At 38.2% G+C, this 16,776-nt stretch overlaps 1 protein-coding gene across 1 annotated transcript in view; it reads left to right on the plus strand.

Moving 5' to 3' along the window:
• The window catches only part of LOC130922279 (NCK-interacting protein with SH3 domain-like), a 39,139-nt gene extending 22,847 nt beyond the window's left edge, over positions 1-16,292 (plus strand). Inside the window, exons 8-13 of the mRNA XM_057846955.1 lie at positions 1,646-1,784; positions 1,879-1,959; positions 7,944-8,072; positions 10,757-10,846; positions 10,924-11,096; positions 14,787-16,292. Coding sequence (XP_057702938.1) covers positions 1,646-1,784; positions 1,879-1,959; positions 7,944-8,072; positions 10,757-10,846; positions 10,924-11,096; positions 14,787-15,011 — 837 coding nt within the window. The 3' untranslated portion in view covers positions 15,012-16,292. The remainder of the gene's footprint in view (positions 1-1,645; positions 1,785-1,878; positions 1,960-7,943; positions 8,073-10,756; positions 10,847-10,923; positions 11,097-14,786) is intronic.
• Positions 16,293-16,776: the final 484 nt, after the last annotated feature.

Genomic DNA, 16,776 nt, shown 5'->3' on the forward strand with positions numbered 1-16,776 from the left:
CACATATTTCTGCACCCGAGTCCCAGTTACCTGATTCTTAGAATCTGCAGATACCCAATCTGAGTCCCAAATCGATACCGACAAAAAAAGTTCCAAAAATGTTACTATCCCACCGTGTCGCCTTCATAATGTGAACAGCCTCTCACTAACACAATGAGTTGCCACAGCACACTCATGCAAGTTTAACGATGATTGACATATTTGTGCCTTTGATCGTAGAGCTACCAAGCTTCTCTGGCAAGATCAGAGCTACATACCTGTCAATCATCGTTAACTTTAAGTACCAAATGCAAGCTGGACAGTTTGGCAGCACTGCTTAGCATGAGGGAGGGTGACAGGCTGTGGCGTTGTTCGAGCATGAAGCAGAAAAACTAATACAGAGATCCCTCGCTACTTCATGCTTCAAACTTCACACCTTAATGCATAGCAGATTATTATTTTTTCAATAAAAAAATTAAATAAATTCAGATGAGCTGTCCCGAGCCGAGCCGTCAGCTCTCTCTCCCTCCCTCCCTGCTCTTTGTTGGCCAGGCAATGTACTAGAGTTGCTTGTCGAAGTTAAAGATGATTGACAGACGTTAAATGTATGAGCTTGCCAGAGAAGCGAACTTCAAAGCGCCGCATGAGTCAATCATTGTTTAACTTGTTAACAGTTGCTGTGGCAACTCATTTTGTTTAGGTGAGCAGCTTGAGCACATTTGAGTGGACTTAATGAAGCCAAGCATTTTCCTGCTTTATTCTTGTTTAACAATAATTTGGTGGGACAGTATCATGTTTAAAACTTATCATAACTATTACATTTGAAGTGCTTAAAAATTATTTATTAAAATATAGATAAGCAATTTTTTTTTTTTTATTATTATACTTTGGTGGAAAAAAGTGTGAAAAAACATGTCTTTAATGTATCTCTTTCCAATGCTAAATCTGAATAAATACATTGAACACACACTATCTATCTATCTATCTATCTATCTATCTATCTATCTATCTATCTATCTATCTATCTATCTATCTATCTATCTATCTATCTATCTATCTATCTATCTATCTATCTATCTATCTATCTATCTATCTATCTATCTATCTATCTATCTATCTATCTATCTATCTATCTATCTATCTATCTATCTCTATTTATTTATTTATTTATTTTTATTTTATTTTTATTTTTTTTAGGTGGGGGGCACTACTTTGCTTTACTTTGTTTTGGGTACTGATAAATGCAAAGGGTTACTAGTTTGTTACACTAATCATTTTAAATGACCATTATTTTTTTCATATCTTGACAGAAAATAGGGGAAAATGTTGATATTTTTTCCAAATTAAAAGCAAATGTCTCATTTTGATTATATATGAAAGATAATCAACCTGCTTTCACAGAAGAGTTCAAAACTTGGAGAATATTTACTGTTGGGTTTTCTTAAATCAGGGAATTTGAGGAATGTCCAATTCATATCTATTGACAGTTAATCACTTCATCAAAATATTTGGCAATTCAATGATCAGTTGTGATTCAGACCTGAAGACAAAAATGCTTGTTATGAATCCTCTGGGAAAACGTCTAGTGAAAAATCTGGGTGAATGCTCTCACGGTAACAGTATGTTGTGTACATTCTTGGTTTACTGATGTCACATGACTGTGCAGGAGCTTCGCGTGTCTTTGAGGCTGCTGTTGCTCAAAGTATTTGGAGCCATGTGCAGTCTAGATGCGTCGCTCATCTCCACCCTCCTCAACTCCATCCTCCCTATGGAGCTTGCCAGGGACTTACAAACCGACACTCAAGGTGTGTTGATGGATGATTCATCCTTTAGTGAGCTACTCTATGCACGTCTTCGTTAGTTGTACTTAGTATGGTGTGTTTGTTTTTCATCACTCAGAGCACCAGAAAATGTGTTACACAGCTTTGGTACTTACTATGATTTTCTCAATGGGAGAACAGGTGCCATATCATCACTATGGTAAGGCTCGCTGATTTTGTATATGTACAGTTCCGTTCCTACCATGTAGTCTATCCAACACTAATTGATGTTAAAGCAGTAATAAACTTACAATTTCATTAATTTTTTTTACATCACTTCTCAGATGTAAATATAAAAGAATTAAATGAAGAACAGCAAGTATAAAGGTAAATGTGTGTTTACAGTTGGTATGAAAAGTCAGGTAAATGTGTGTTTACAATTGGTATGAAAAGTCTACACATTTGTTGAAAGTCCAGGTTTTGGTTATATCAAAAAATGAGACCAAGATACAGTGGTATAAATAAGTATCTGAACATTTTGGAATTTCTCACATTTCTGCATAAAATCACCATCAAACGTGATCTGATCTTTGTGAAAATCACACAGAGGAAAAAACGGTCTGCTTTAACTTAAAACCACCCAAACATTTATAGGTTTTCATATTTTTATGAGGATAGTGTGCAAACAATGACAGAAGGGGGAAAAATAAGTAAGTGAACCATCACAATTAATGTTTAGTGCCCCCCTCCGGCAGCAATAACTTCAACCAGACGCTTCCTGTAGCTGCAGATCAGTCTGGCACATCGATAAGGGCTAGTCTTGGCCCATTCTTTTCTACAAAACTGCTGTAGTTCAATCAGATTCCTGAGATGTCTGGCATGAATCGCTGTCTTTAGGTCATGCCACAGCATCTGGATGGGGTTCAAATCTGGACTTTGATTTGGCCATTCCAGAATGTGTATTTTGTTCTGAAACCATTCTGAAGTTGATTTACTTCTGTGTTTTGGATTATTGTCTTGTTGCAGCATCCATCCTCTTTTTAGCTTCAACTGTCTGAAAGACGGCCTCGGGTTTTCTTGCAAAACATTCGGATAAACTTTTGAATTCATTCTTCCATTAATAATTGCAAGTTGTCCTGGCTCTGAGGTAGCAAAACAGCCCCAAATCATGATGCTCCCTCCACCATGCTTCACGGTGGGGGTGAAGTGTTGATGTTGGTGAGCTGTTCCATTTTTACTCCACACATGACGTTGTGTGTTACTCCCAAACAATTCAACTTTGGTTTCATCAGTCCACAAAATATTTTGCCAAAACTTCTGTGGAGTGTCCAAGTGCCTTTTTGTGAACATTAAACAAGCAACAATGTTTTTTTAGACCGCAGTGGCTTCCTCCATGGAGTCCTCCCATGAACACTATTCTTGGCCATAGTTTTACATATAGTTTATGTGTGAAAAGAGATATTGGACTGTGCCAGTGATTTCTGTAAGTCTCTAGCAGACACTCTAGGGTTCTTTTTTACCTCTCTGAGTATTCTGCGCTGAACTCTTGACGTCATCTTTGGTGGACGGCCACTCCTTGGGAGAGAAGCAACAGTGCCAAACACTCTCCATTTGTAGACAACTTCTCTGACTGCCGATTGATGAACATCCAGACCTTTAGAGTTGGTTTTGTATCCTTTCCCAGCTTTATACAAATCAACAATCCTTGATCGCAGGTCTTCAGACAGCTCTTTTGACCGAGCCATGATGCACATCAGACAATGATTCTCATCAAGACATTTCTTACCAGGTGTGTGTTTTGTAGTGTGCCGGGCAGCTTTAAACCACTCATCAGTGATTGGGCACACACCTGACTTAAAATGTTTGGTAAAAATTGGTTTGAAATGCTCTTTAAGTCTCCTAAGGCAGAGGGTTCGCTTACTTATTTTTCCCCCTTCTGTCATTATTTGCATGCTATTCTCATTAAAATATGAAAACCTATTAATGTTTGGGTGGTTTTAGTTAAAGCAGATGCTGTATTCTCATCTGTGTGATTTTGACAAAGATCAGATCACATTTGATGGTTATTTTATGCAGAACTGTGAGAAATTCCAAAAGGTTCAGATGCTTTTTCATACCACTGTAAATCATTTCAAGATTTTTTCCACTTTTAATGTCAGTTCTTACCCGTACAAAACAATTGAAAAATTGGTAAGTAAAATTAAGATTACCAACATCTATTTTGCACCTGCTCCACTGTACTCCACCTGCTCAGGCGAGCAATCTCTCTCTGCAGTGCAGAGCATATTCTGTAAACCATTTGTTTCTGCTGCCAAAAGACAACAACAACAGCGCAGTCTGAATATGTGATTTTTTTTTTTTTTTTTTTTTTTTAAATATCTTTTTTTCACTATTGTTAGTATCTTTTTCGTAACTTTAAATTATTTTTTTCCCTAACCTTAAGTGAATATCACTGTATTTCTGTGATTGTATGACTGGCGAACTACAGTATTTAATTTCTCCTCTGCTGGATTCAGTATTTTTACCTTTACCTATACACAACTGTGCACACTTTCTAAGAAGTTAATGAACCTCATTTCAACACAGACCTTCCATCATTTCAAGTACCCAAAATATTTAATATTTAATATTTCCAATTGAGTTGTACAGGATTTAGGTTGTTTGAATGGTGAAGGAAAGAAGAAAAAAATTATGGTCTATGTCCTAACAGTCCTATACCCATTGCCAATACGTTATTTCTGTTTACTGTTTTATTTGTTAATCCTTTCACCAACAGTGGTCACTGTAGTGGTCAGCTATTCAAAAGTTGAGACTTAAAACCTTTAACCCTTTATAAGCGCAAGTGACTATTTTTGGTCATTTAAAGTAAAGTAAAGTATTAGGAATTACTATATACGTTTTTTAAAATCATAAATCATTATTGTATTTTTTTTTTAAAAAATATGTTACTACTATGTAATATATATACAGTAAATATATATATATATATATATATATATATATATATATATATATATATATATATATATATATATATATATATATATATACAGTTGTAGTCAAAAGTTTACATACACTTGTGAAGAACATAATGTCATGGCTCTCTTGAGTTTCCAGTTATTTCTACAACTCTGATTTTTCTCCGATAGAGTGATTGGAACAGATACTTCTTTGTCACAAAAAACACTCATGAAGTTTGGTTCTTTTATGACTTTATTATGGGTTAACAGAAAAAGTGATCAAATCTGCTGGGTCAAAAATATACATACATGGATCTGAAAAAGCGAATCATTGACTTGAACAAGTCAGGAAAGTCACTTGGAGCCATTTCAAAGCAGCTGCAGGTCCCAAGAGCAACAGTGCAAACAATTGTTTGTAAGTATAAAGTGCATGGCACTGTTTTGTCACTGCCACGATTAGGAAGAAAACGCAAGCTATCACCTGCTGCTGAGAGAAAATTGGTCAGGAGGGTGAAGATTCAACCGAGAATCACCATAAAGCAGATCTGCCAAGAATTAGAAGCTGCTGGAACACAGGTGTCAGTGTCCACAGTCAAGCGTGTTTTGCATCTCCATGGACTGAGAGGCTGCCGTGCAAGAAGGAAGCCCTTGCTCCAAAAGCGGCACCTTAAGTCTCGACTGAAGTTTGCTGCTGATCACATGGACAAAGATAAGACCTTCTGGAGGAAAGTTCTGTGGTCAGACGAAACAAAACTTGAGCTGTTTGGCCACAATGCCCAGCAATATGTTTGGAGGAGAAAAGGTGAGGCCTTTAACCCCAAGTACACCATGCCTACCGTCAAGCACGGTGGTGGTAGTATTATGCTGTGGGGCTGTTTTGCTACCAATGGAACTGTTGCTTTACAGAGAGTAAATGGGATAATGAAGAAGGAGGATTACCTTCAAATTCTTCAAGCTAACCTAACGTCATCAGCCCGAAGATTGGGTCTTGGGCGCAGTTAGGTGTTCCAACAGGACAATGACCCCAAACACACATCAAAAGTGGTAATGGAATGGCTAAATCAGGCTAGAATTAGGGTTTCGAATGGCTTCCCAAAGTCCTGACTTGTGGACAATGCTGAAGAAACAAGTCCATGTCAGAAAGCCATCAAATTTAACTGAACTGCACCAATTCTGTCAAGAGGAGTGGTCAAAGATTCAACCAGAAGCTTGCCAGAAGCTTGTGGATGGCTACCAAAAGCGCCTAATTGAAGTGAAAATGGCCAAGGGACATGTTACCAAATATTAGCGCTGCTGTATGTATATTTTTGACCCAGCAGATTTGATCACTTTTTTCTGTTCACCCATAATAAAGTCATAAAAGAACCAAACTTCATGAATGTTTTTGTGACAAAGAAGTATCTGTTCCAATCACTCTATCAGAAAAAAATCAGAGTTGTAGAAATAACTGGAAACTCAAGAGAGCCATGACATTATGTTCTTCACAAGTGTATGTAAACTTTTGACCACAACATATATATATATATATATATATATATATATATATATATATATATATATATATATATATATATATATATATATATATATATATATATATATATATATATATATATATATATATATATCATGGGAGTGACAAAATATCAAAATGTTGACATATTGTGATACTTTGTATCCTAAAAGGTTATCAATATGCTCCTGCCAAGAATCGAGATATTATTTTTTTAAAAAGGTGTCAATGTTTAAAATGAGATTTAAAAAAAAAAAAAAAGAGCAAACAAGTAGCTACCAAAGTCTTCCACCATAATACCGTCTCTATTAACTCTATGGCTGCCATTAACGGCCTTAGACGTCGAATCCATTTAAACAGGCAGGCGCGAATGAACTTTCGTTTGTTCAAAACTAGAGCGATCGCCGCCAGTCTTCCGGATTTTGGGGGTGTTTACAGGCCATTTTTTGTTAATTTTAGGGCATTTACAGGTCACACCCTGTTGAGTTTGAGTCACTGCCTATTAATTTGGGGAGATTCCCGGGTCACTTTCTGTTCTGTAACCCAAAACCAACAGGATATGACCTATAAATGCCCCCCAAAACAGGAAATGGCCCTGAAATGCCTTAAATTTAATAGGACTGAAAATCAACAGCAAACGACCTGAAACGCCCCCAAATTAAACTTATTGCCTGCCATTGACCGCCTAGACGTACAATCTGCTTGGAGTGGGAGGGATGGCAGCAAATGAATGAATGCTGCCACCCTCCAAGTTGCAATGCGATGCCCACTAGTGATAAACTTACAGCAGAAGGATGAAGATAGCTCGCTTTTCTGTTTATTAGTTGTTTTGTCAAATATCCTAGAATGATTTCCTGACCAATGTATCGATAATCATTGTATCGCCATATCGTGAGATCGTTTTCATGAGCTTCGTATCACAAATCATATCATATTGTGAGGTACCAAGAGGTTACCTCCCCTAGTTTTTTTGTTTGTTTGCTTGTTTATTTTACTTAAATCTTTTAACCCCTCCATAAGCCAAGTGACTATTTTTGGCCATAAAACACTTTAATTTTAGCAGTTATTATATATATTAAATGATTAATCACCAATCAGTGTTTTTATCCTGTTTTATATATGAATGTATAAACTAATCCAATGTTGAGAAAGGCTAAATTTATTAAATTAAAATGAGTACAAACAGAAATTGTCCCCAAGTAACACTTTGAAATAGATTTTTTTTTTGTCCATAGCATTTAACTCATGACATGCCATTGGTGGTGCGAGACATCTAATCCATTTTGACTGGGAGGGATGTTCATCTGCCCCTCCCAGTCAAAATGTATGAGAGGACCAGGCCCGTCAATAGCAGCAAATGAGTTAAATGAGTGCCCTGTAAGGGTAAAACAAAAAAAGTCATAGTTGGTGCATGAAAGGTTTACAAAAATTGCTATGGGCTGTAGTCAGGATACACGTTTTGTACAGTTTACTGCCGAAAAGCAATAAATTAATACAGAAAATCCTCTTGACATTGCCCCTTATTGCTCACTCTGGAGCAGTCCAGACATCACCCTGTTCCAAATACTAGTATTTCTGTTAATCCCAATGTGTTGGCTCTAATATAAAGCTATGCCAAAGTGCTTAAAAGTGTCTCATCAGCATTGGACCAATTCTGACGTGTGACAGTGTTGCCAAAATGTACTGTGCATATTGTCTTTGTGACGTAGTCCTCTTCATGTCTTCATTTAGAACACTTGAACCGTGACTTTGTTCAATTCCTGCTGGACGTGGTGGAGGACGGACATCCCTCTGACCCCACAGAGCAGCTGCCTGACCTTTTCCTCAACCTGTTGCTGGCCTTCAACCTGCACCACACAGGTGGCCGTTGTTTACTCTGTCAGAATCTGATCGTCTGTGACTTAAATAGAGGGTTGCACAGCTATGACGTCGCACTGATTTAGTGCTGCAACGATTAATCGATTAACTCGAGTAATTTGATTAGAAAAAAGCTTCAAATCAAATTTTGCTGCTTTGAGTATTCGTTAAATTAGAGTGGCATTGTAATGGTTTGTTCTGAAAGTGTTTGCATTTAGTTTTATATATTTGGGTGGATATACTGCCCTCTAGTGGCAACAGTGAATATGACATAACTCATTTACATGGCTGAATCCAGCTACTCCCTGTTAAGACCAACATAAAGTAAGTTTTTGTTTGAGCTAATGTTTTTTATGCATTCGTAATTTAGTTTACAGGTATATCTAGCCTATTTTTTTGGGAATATGCGTCTGAATGATTTGTTTAGAGCAGGGGTCGGGAACCTATGTCTCGCGAGCCATTTCTGACTCTTTTGACGAGTGCATCTGGCTCTCCGCCAAACCGTAATTTTAAATGTGGAACTGGCCAGCTCGCTGGACCTGAACGAGCTGTGATGAGTTGTACATTCACACATTTTTCTTGGACCTTCAAACATACGCAGCATTTATATGCTTCAATTCGGCGCCCATTGGTGGTCCTCCCGTCGCGGGTTGCACAAAGATGGGTGTTAGTACAGAGCTTGTCTTGCGCATTAAGTCTCCGCTCAGCTAGAAGCAGAGCTGGCCTCTCCCAACTTAATGACGACCAAGCTGGAGTATACAAAAAATGCGTGAGGGAAAATTTAACCATGAAGCAGGGGTTGCGTTAACCGAATATTTTCCGTCGTTGACCGGTTTTTTAAAACGGTGACGGAAAAAACTGAAGTCCATCCGTCATTTTGACATGTTGCAATTCACACCGCAGACCACAGAGTGGCGAGTGAGCATATTAATTAGCTATTGTCTCTCTTGATGCATGAGGTCGTTGGCCTTACTCGGAAAAATGTCAAGGCAACTCAGCGTCCGAACTAAGGCTACGTTCATAGTACAGGTCTTAATGCACGAATCCGATTTTTTCGTGTTTTTCCGACTCGAGTGAGGCATTAACTTGACGGTCTGAACGTGACAAGTCGCATAGAACGGGACCGTTTCAAATCCGATCTGGGCCACATTTTTCCAGACTGTCACGGCGGTCTGTACTGTCCAGTCCCGCAAATCGGATTTAATGCAGCAATTACGTCATCAAAAAGCAAGAGACGGTACGGTAGGTACGGTAGCGATGCAGCTGTGCGTTATTAGCGCCTAGCTTGCCTTGAACATGGCTTTTTAGGAAGGGTCAGACTTGACAACAGTCATAAAAAAATAAAAATAGGTTTGAGGATAAGCCTGAGAATGATCGGTTTTCTCTCTGCTCCATAAAAGCAATATTTCAACATTGCTTACACGGCCGAGAGTCGTAGCTAGGCGCTAATAACACACAGCTGCCTGATGTGTGATGGCGCGGTGTGGATTCTCTGTTAAGCTTGTTCGGATATTAATTAAAGATGAATGAAAACTAAATACTATTGAATATGTCATTATTAACATTTTAAAAATTTAAGTGACGGGTAAAAATAGATTATGACCGGATTTTTATGACCCTGTCAGTCAAAATGACAGACAACGAAAAAGTCTAGCGCGACCTCTGCCATGAAGTGAACTGCATGGTACCCAGAATCACAGAGGCACAGTCAGTTTCACTTTAGACTTTTTCACTTGTCAAAATTGTTGAGACTTCCAGGAGAGCGAGACTAACGAAACGAATGCCCTGAGAGGCTCCATCTGTCTGGGCCACTGTTATGCGTACCCCCCCCACGCAGCACCACACCACATTTCTATTTGTTATTTTACATGCAGTGAGTGTGCAACTGAGCAACCATCGTGACATCTCAAGTAACAATGTCCGTCTTACGTTGTTGTTTTCCAAAGATTTATTTCAATCACAACTCGGCGACTGCTCATAAAAGCTAAGCGTCCCTTCACTCTTGCTCCCGCATGATGCGTTCAAATGCGCTCACGAAAAAAACATCGCTCACAAATTGACTCGGACAAACTCGCAAAAGAATATAAACACACACACACACACACTGTATGGTTCTCATGGAATCCTCTATTAAAATATGTTGGGTGTTTTGGCTCTCTCAGTCAATAAGGTCCCTGACCCCTGGTTAAGAGCATTGTTTAAAAAAAAAAAAAAAGTATTTTATAGCATTTAAGCTAGCGGACTTTTACTATGCAAGGTAGCCAATTGTTCTCTTGTACTTAGATCCTCATTTATTTCCGTTTTTTTTTTATATACAGTTTGATGCTAAGCTCAGGCATTTTAATTTATTTTTAAATGAAAATGCAATTCTTCATAGTTTGAAAGAAAACAGTCGCGAATTATATTTTGTATTGCATTTAATGTTCTTGTGAAAGTGCAATTTTAGCGAGTCTTTGTTTTACATCTCCTAAGATTTATTCTGAAACACATTAAATGTTCCTAATCCGATTACTCGATTATTCAAACTAACTAGTCGATAGAATAATAGACTACTAAAATAATCGATAGCTGCAGCCCTACACTGTTTACATACTATCACGACTCCACATTTCACAGGCCAGTTCAGTGTTTGCACTGTACCTCTCTATTTCTTTTTGACACATTTTTCCCACATTTGTGTCCCCAAGCGCCGAGCCACAACGTGATCATGCAGCAGCTGAAGAAAAAGAACGTCAAGATTCTATCCGAAAAAGTGTTGCTGCTCCTTAACAGAGGAGGTACGTGATTCTTTACTCACGTCTGTCCTCTTTAGGACCTGACCTGACTGTCACCTCCTTCTGTCACTCCTCTCCAGACGACCCTGTGTGTATGTTCAAGCACATGCCGCCCGCGCCTCACGCCGTGCTTAAGTTTCTGCAGGACGTCTTCGCCGACCGAGAGACTGCCGACATCTTTTATCGCACTGACATGATGGTGATGATTGACATAGCGGTGCGGCAGATCTCCGACCTTTCACCTGGAGACAAGGTTAGCTGGGAGTACACTCAGAGAATATGACTTTGGTCATTCAATACTATCATTTTTATTAGGGGGTGGGAACCTCACGATACGATACGAATACGACAAAAGTCACGATAAAAATGATCTCACGATATGGCGATGCAACGATTGTCGATAATGATCAGGAAATCATTGTAGGATATTCTTCTAGTAAACAGAAAAACAAGTTATCTTCATCCTTCTTTTGTAAGTTTATCATCAGTAGATGTCCAATCCATTTTAACTGGGAGGGTAGCAGCGAATGACCATTCGCGCATTCGCTATCAAACCTCCCACTCCAAACGGATTCGACCTCAATGGCGGTCAATGGCAAGCAATTAATATAATTTGCTTGTCATTTCAGGTCATTTGCTATTGATTTTCAGTCACTTCCTATTGAATTTAAAGAATTTCAGGGTCACTTCCTGTTGATCTTGGAGCATTGATACGTCTCTTCTTGTTGGTTTTGGGTTACAGAACAGAAAGTGACCCGGGAATCTCCCCCAATGAATAGTCAGTGACTCAATCTCAACACGATGTGGCCTGTAAACGCCCCAAAAATTGGAAAGACTGGCGGCAAATGCTCTGGTTTCGAAAGAATGTTCATTCGCTCCTCCCAGTCTAAATGGATTGGACGTCTTTGGCCGTCACTGGCAGCCATAGAGTTAATAGTATGGTGGAAGATCTTGGTGGCAACTTTTTTTTTTTTTTTTTTTTTTAAACATTAACACCTTTTTAAAACGATATCTCGATTCTCAGCAGGAGCCTATCGATAAGCTTTTGAGATACAAAGTATCATGATATACAGTGCTGGCCAAAAGTATTGGCACCCCAGCAATTCTGTCAGAAAATGCTCAATTTTCTCCCAAAAAATGATTGCAATTACAAATGCTTCGGTAGTAATATCTTAATTTATTTTGCTTGCAATGAAAAAACACAAAAGAGAATGATGAAAAAAAATCATTATCATTTTGCTAGGGCTGTCAAAATGATCGCGTTAACGCGCGGTAATTAATTTTTTTAATTAATCACGTTAAAATATTTGACGCAATTAACGCACATGTCCCGCTCAGACAGTATTCTGCCTTTTGGTAAGTTACAGCAAGGCTTTTTGTGCTGTCCAACAGCGAACTCTTGTGGTCGCTTTGCGACATGGTTTATTGTTTTCTTGCCAGTTCATTATGGCTGCACGACGTCTCGGGCTGACGCCTACGTTGTAATGTTGTGCTTATATGATCCTTGGACAAGATTTGTCCGTAAGTATGGTTGTTGTAAAGAATGTACATATTGTGTTAGTAAGCGAAATGTTATATTTTTTGTATGAGACGCTTTTTGTTTATGTTTAGTGAACCTGTATAGCGTGCTAAGCTAACGTTGTTGCTAATGCAATGCTTGTGTACTTTTTTTTTGTAGTTTTACGACGGTCTAAAGAGGACAATGGTTTGAGGCCATTTTATTAATAAATCAGATGAAAAAGGAAGAAGTCTGATTATTAAGGCGTCGTTCACTAGCTGTCTAGCTTTGGAAAAAGTAGACGCTTCGGAGTGAGGACAGCATAGACAGATTTAAATGACAGGAGAGTGAAATGCCCACTACAGTCTTTATGTACCGTATGTTGAATGTATATATCCATCTTGTGTCTTATCTTTCCATTCCAACAATTTATTTTACAGAATATATATATAATTTACAGAAAAATATGGCATATTTTATAGATGGTTTGAATTGCGATTAATTGCGATTAATTATGATTAATTAATTTTTAAGCTGTAATTAACTCGATTAAAAATTTTAATCGTTTGACAGCCCTAGTTTTAATATAAAATTACTTCAACTTGTACTCAAACTTATCTTTTAAGAACTACAAGTCTTTCTATCCGTGGATCCCTTTAACAGAAAGAATGTTAATAATGTTAATGCCATCTTATGATTTATTGTTATAATAAACAAATACAGTACTTATGTACTGTACGCTGAATGTTTATGTCCGTCTTGTGTCTTATCTTTCCATTCCAACAATAATTTACAGAAAAATCTGGCATATTTTAGAGATGGTTTGAATTGCGATTAATTACGATTAATTAATTTTTATGCTGTGATTAACTCGATTAAAAATTTTAATCGTTTGACAGCCCTACATTTTACACAAAACTCCAAAAATGGGCCGGACAAAAGTATTTGCACCATCAGCCTAATACTTGGTAACACAACCTTTAGATGACAAAACTGCGAACAACCGCTTCCGGTATCCATTGATGAGTTTCTTACAATGCTTTGCTGGAATTTTAGACTATTCTTCTTTGGCCAACTGCTCTAGGTCTCCGAGATTTGAAGGGTGCCTTCTCCAAACTGCCATTTTCAGACCTCTCCACAGGTGTTCTATGGGACTGGACTCGTTGCTGGCCCCTTTAGAAGTCTCCAGTGCTTTCGCTCAAACCATTTTCTCGTGCTTTTTGAAGTGTGTTTTGGGGCATTGTCCTGCTGGAAGACCCATGACCTCTGAGGGAGACCCAGCTTTTTCTTACACTGAGCCCTACATTATGCTGCAAAATTTGTTGGTAGTCTTCAGACTACCCCAAAACATCATGTTTGACTTTGGGGACCGTGTTCTTTTCTTTGAAGGCCTCGTTTTTTTCCCTCCTTTAAACTCTTATGTTGATGCCTATTCCTAAAAAGCTCTACTTTTGTCTCATCTTACCAGAGAAAATTCTTCCAAAATGTTTTTGGCTTCCTCGGGTAAGTTCTGGCCAACTCCAGCCTGGCTTTTTTTGTCTCTGGGTCAGAAGTGGAGTCTTCCTGGGTATCCTACTATAGAGTCCCTTTTCATTCAGACGCCGACGGATAGTACAGGTTGACACTGTTGTACCCTCGGACTGTAGGACAGCTTGAACTTGTTTGGATGTTCGTCGAGGTTCTTTATCCACCATCCGCACAATCTTACGTTGAAATCTCTCTTCAATTTTTCTTTTCGGTCCACAACTAGGGAGGTTAGCCACAGTGCAATGAGCTTTACACTTATTGATGACACTGCGCAAGGTAGACACAGGAACATTCAGTTCTTTGGAGATGGACTTGTAGCCTTCAGATTGCCCATGCTTCCTCACAATTTTGCTTCTCAAGTCCTCAAACAGTTTTTTGGTCTTCTTTCTTTTCTCCATGCTCAATGTGGTATACACAAGGACACAGGACAGAAGTTGAGTCAACTTTAATCCATTTTAACTGGCTGCAAGTGTGATTTAGTTATTACCACCACCTGTCACGTGCCACAGGTAAGTAACAGGTGCTGTTAATCACACAGATTCTAGAAGAATCAAATGATTTTTCAAAGGATGCCAATACTTTTGTCCGGACCATTTTGGGAGTTTTTGTGTAAAATGATAATGATTCAATTTTCTTTTCAAATTTAATTTTCTTTTCAAATCTCTTTTGTTTTTTCATTGCAAGCAAAAATAAATGAAGCTATGACTACCAAATCATATGTAATTGCAGTCATTTTCTGGGAGAAATTGAGCATTATCTGACAGAATTGCAGGGATGCCAATACTTTTGGCCACACCATTTCGATATTTTGTCACACCCCTTATTTTTCTATTATAAAAGCCTGATATTCTTCACTCACTGTATGCAACATTGAAAACTAAGTTTCGCTTTCTTTTCTCTCCCCATCTTCATCCAAAGCTCCGTATGGAATACCTGTCCCTCATGCACTCCATTATGCGCTCAACGGATTACCTGGAGCACCAGCACCGACTCTCTGACCTGCAGGGAGCGCTGCAGAGGATTCTCAGGGAGGAAGAGGACCCGGGAGAGGATGAAGGGAGCGCTACGGCCAAACAGATGGATAAGCTAATTGTGCAGCAGATCTACAAGGAGTTCCCGCAAATCAATACTAAGTCACCTTAGCAGTATCGCCAGGGTAAAAAAATCTCACTTTAGGTCCTACCACTTCAATGCCGCAAATGTAAACTACGATTTTTCTCGGGCTCCTGTCAGTGTCGTGCATACATAACACACTGTAGTGTGCTGCAGTCAGGAAAACTTGACGCCCTGAATGCTGAGATACATAATCACTAATATGCCAGTGTTTCCTTGGACTTTCTGTCCACTGCTGCAGCATGCATGGGATGTGGTAGAATCACTTATTTTTGTTTGCGAATGGTGTGTTTTAACGATCGAATGAGAAAAAAACATGAGAAATGCGCCAAAACAGCTAAGCTTTAGCTTGAGATCATCAATAATTGGCCAAAATATTGTTTGAGTTGTAAGCAATAATGAGCCTTAGAAAATGTGTCGATTTTCTTCAATTAAAGTAACAGATAACATGTATAAACTATTTTCTAAACAAATTGCACTTGACCAATTGAAACATGTAAAGACTGTGCTTCCCATCGGTTTGAGCAAACAGATGCATTTAACTCAGAGTGGTATTTTCCTAACACAAAATAGAGTATATTCTATTAAAACTGACTTACTCCACCCAACCCCTAAAGTGCTTGATTGCTTATTCAAATTTAGGCAGAAACACAAATCATGTGGAACAAGATGAACAGGTTAACTGGTATGACACTTGTTATGAGCTTTTAAGCAGACTAAGTTGACTTACAGTATATTCTCCATAAGCTCCAAGGTCAGTGGCGCTGCATCTTAATCATTTAACTGAGCTTTTGAATCCACAGTGCTACGTTTCACCTGCGATCCAGTTTTGTAGCTTTGGCTGATGTTCTGCAGTTATTGTCTTGAGAAAATACTACAGCTTCCTATTACGCAAACACTTCAAATTCATCGTATATAATAATTTAACAGAAGCGTCCTTGAGTTATTTACATTGTGTTGTTATCGGTGGTGTTGTCTAAGTTTACAAGTTAATATATCTGGTGTTTTTTGTTTTTGAACTTTGGTGTTTTTCTGTGACATAATTTCTTTGTCTGGAAACATATCTTTTAATACATTGGGCATAAATGTCTAATACGTCTTGCATTCTGTTCAAATATACGTTTATCAGTTCTGTTTTCGTTCTGACAGCCAGTATGACAGAGATGAACGTCTCCCCTTCCTTATCGAAAATAATATGCTAAAAGAAACTAATAAAGTTATTTTTAAAAGCAGAAGTTGTACGGTTTATGATTTGATAATGTACATCTACCGTAATTTTCGCACTATAAGGTGCACCTGACTATAAGCCGCCCCCACCAAATGTGACACAAAAACGGCATTTGTTCATTGATAGGCTGCACTAGACTATAAGCTGCAGCTGTATTATGGGGTGTTTACACCAAAAGATATTAACGATTTAATTAAGAATTAATTAAGATTTAATTAAGAATTAAGATAAAGATATTATCGGTTTGTTTGACATGATACGACTGTCATAAGATCAAACGAACCACCATGAAACCTTGAACCAATTGGCTGCAAAGCTTTATTGCTTCAAGAAACCTCATTTGGCCATCATTGCTCCCTTGGGGGAGACAGTCAACCTCTTCTGCCCCCTGCTGTCAACACTGTTGTTGTCAACGCTACAGATGTAACTAACAATTAAATATCATGTTTGAGCAAATTATTTATTCAGTTACTGTTCCAGTTGTTTTATTAATTGCTAATTATGGTATTTGGTAACATTTCATTTGACAGTGGCACCATAAAACTGTCATAAGACCATCACAACTTA

This window comes from Corythoichthys intestinalis, chromosome 9, assembly GCF_030265065.1.
Source record: "Corythoichthys intestinalis isolate RoL2023-P3 chromosome 9, ASM3026506v1, whole genome shotgun sequence".
Lineage (NCBI taxonomy): Eukaryota > Metazoa > Chordata > Actinopteri > Syngnathiformes > Syngnathidae > Corythoichthys > Corythoichthys intestinalis.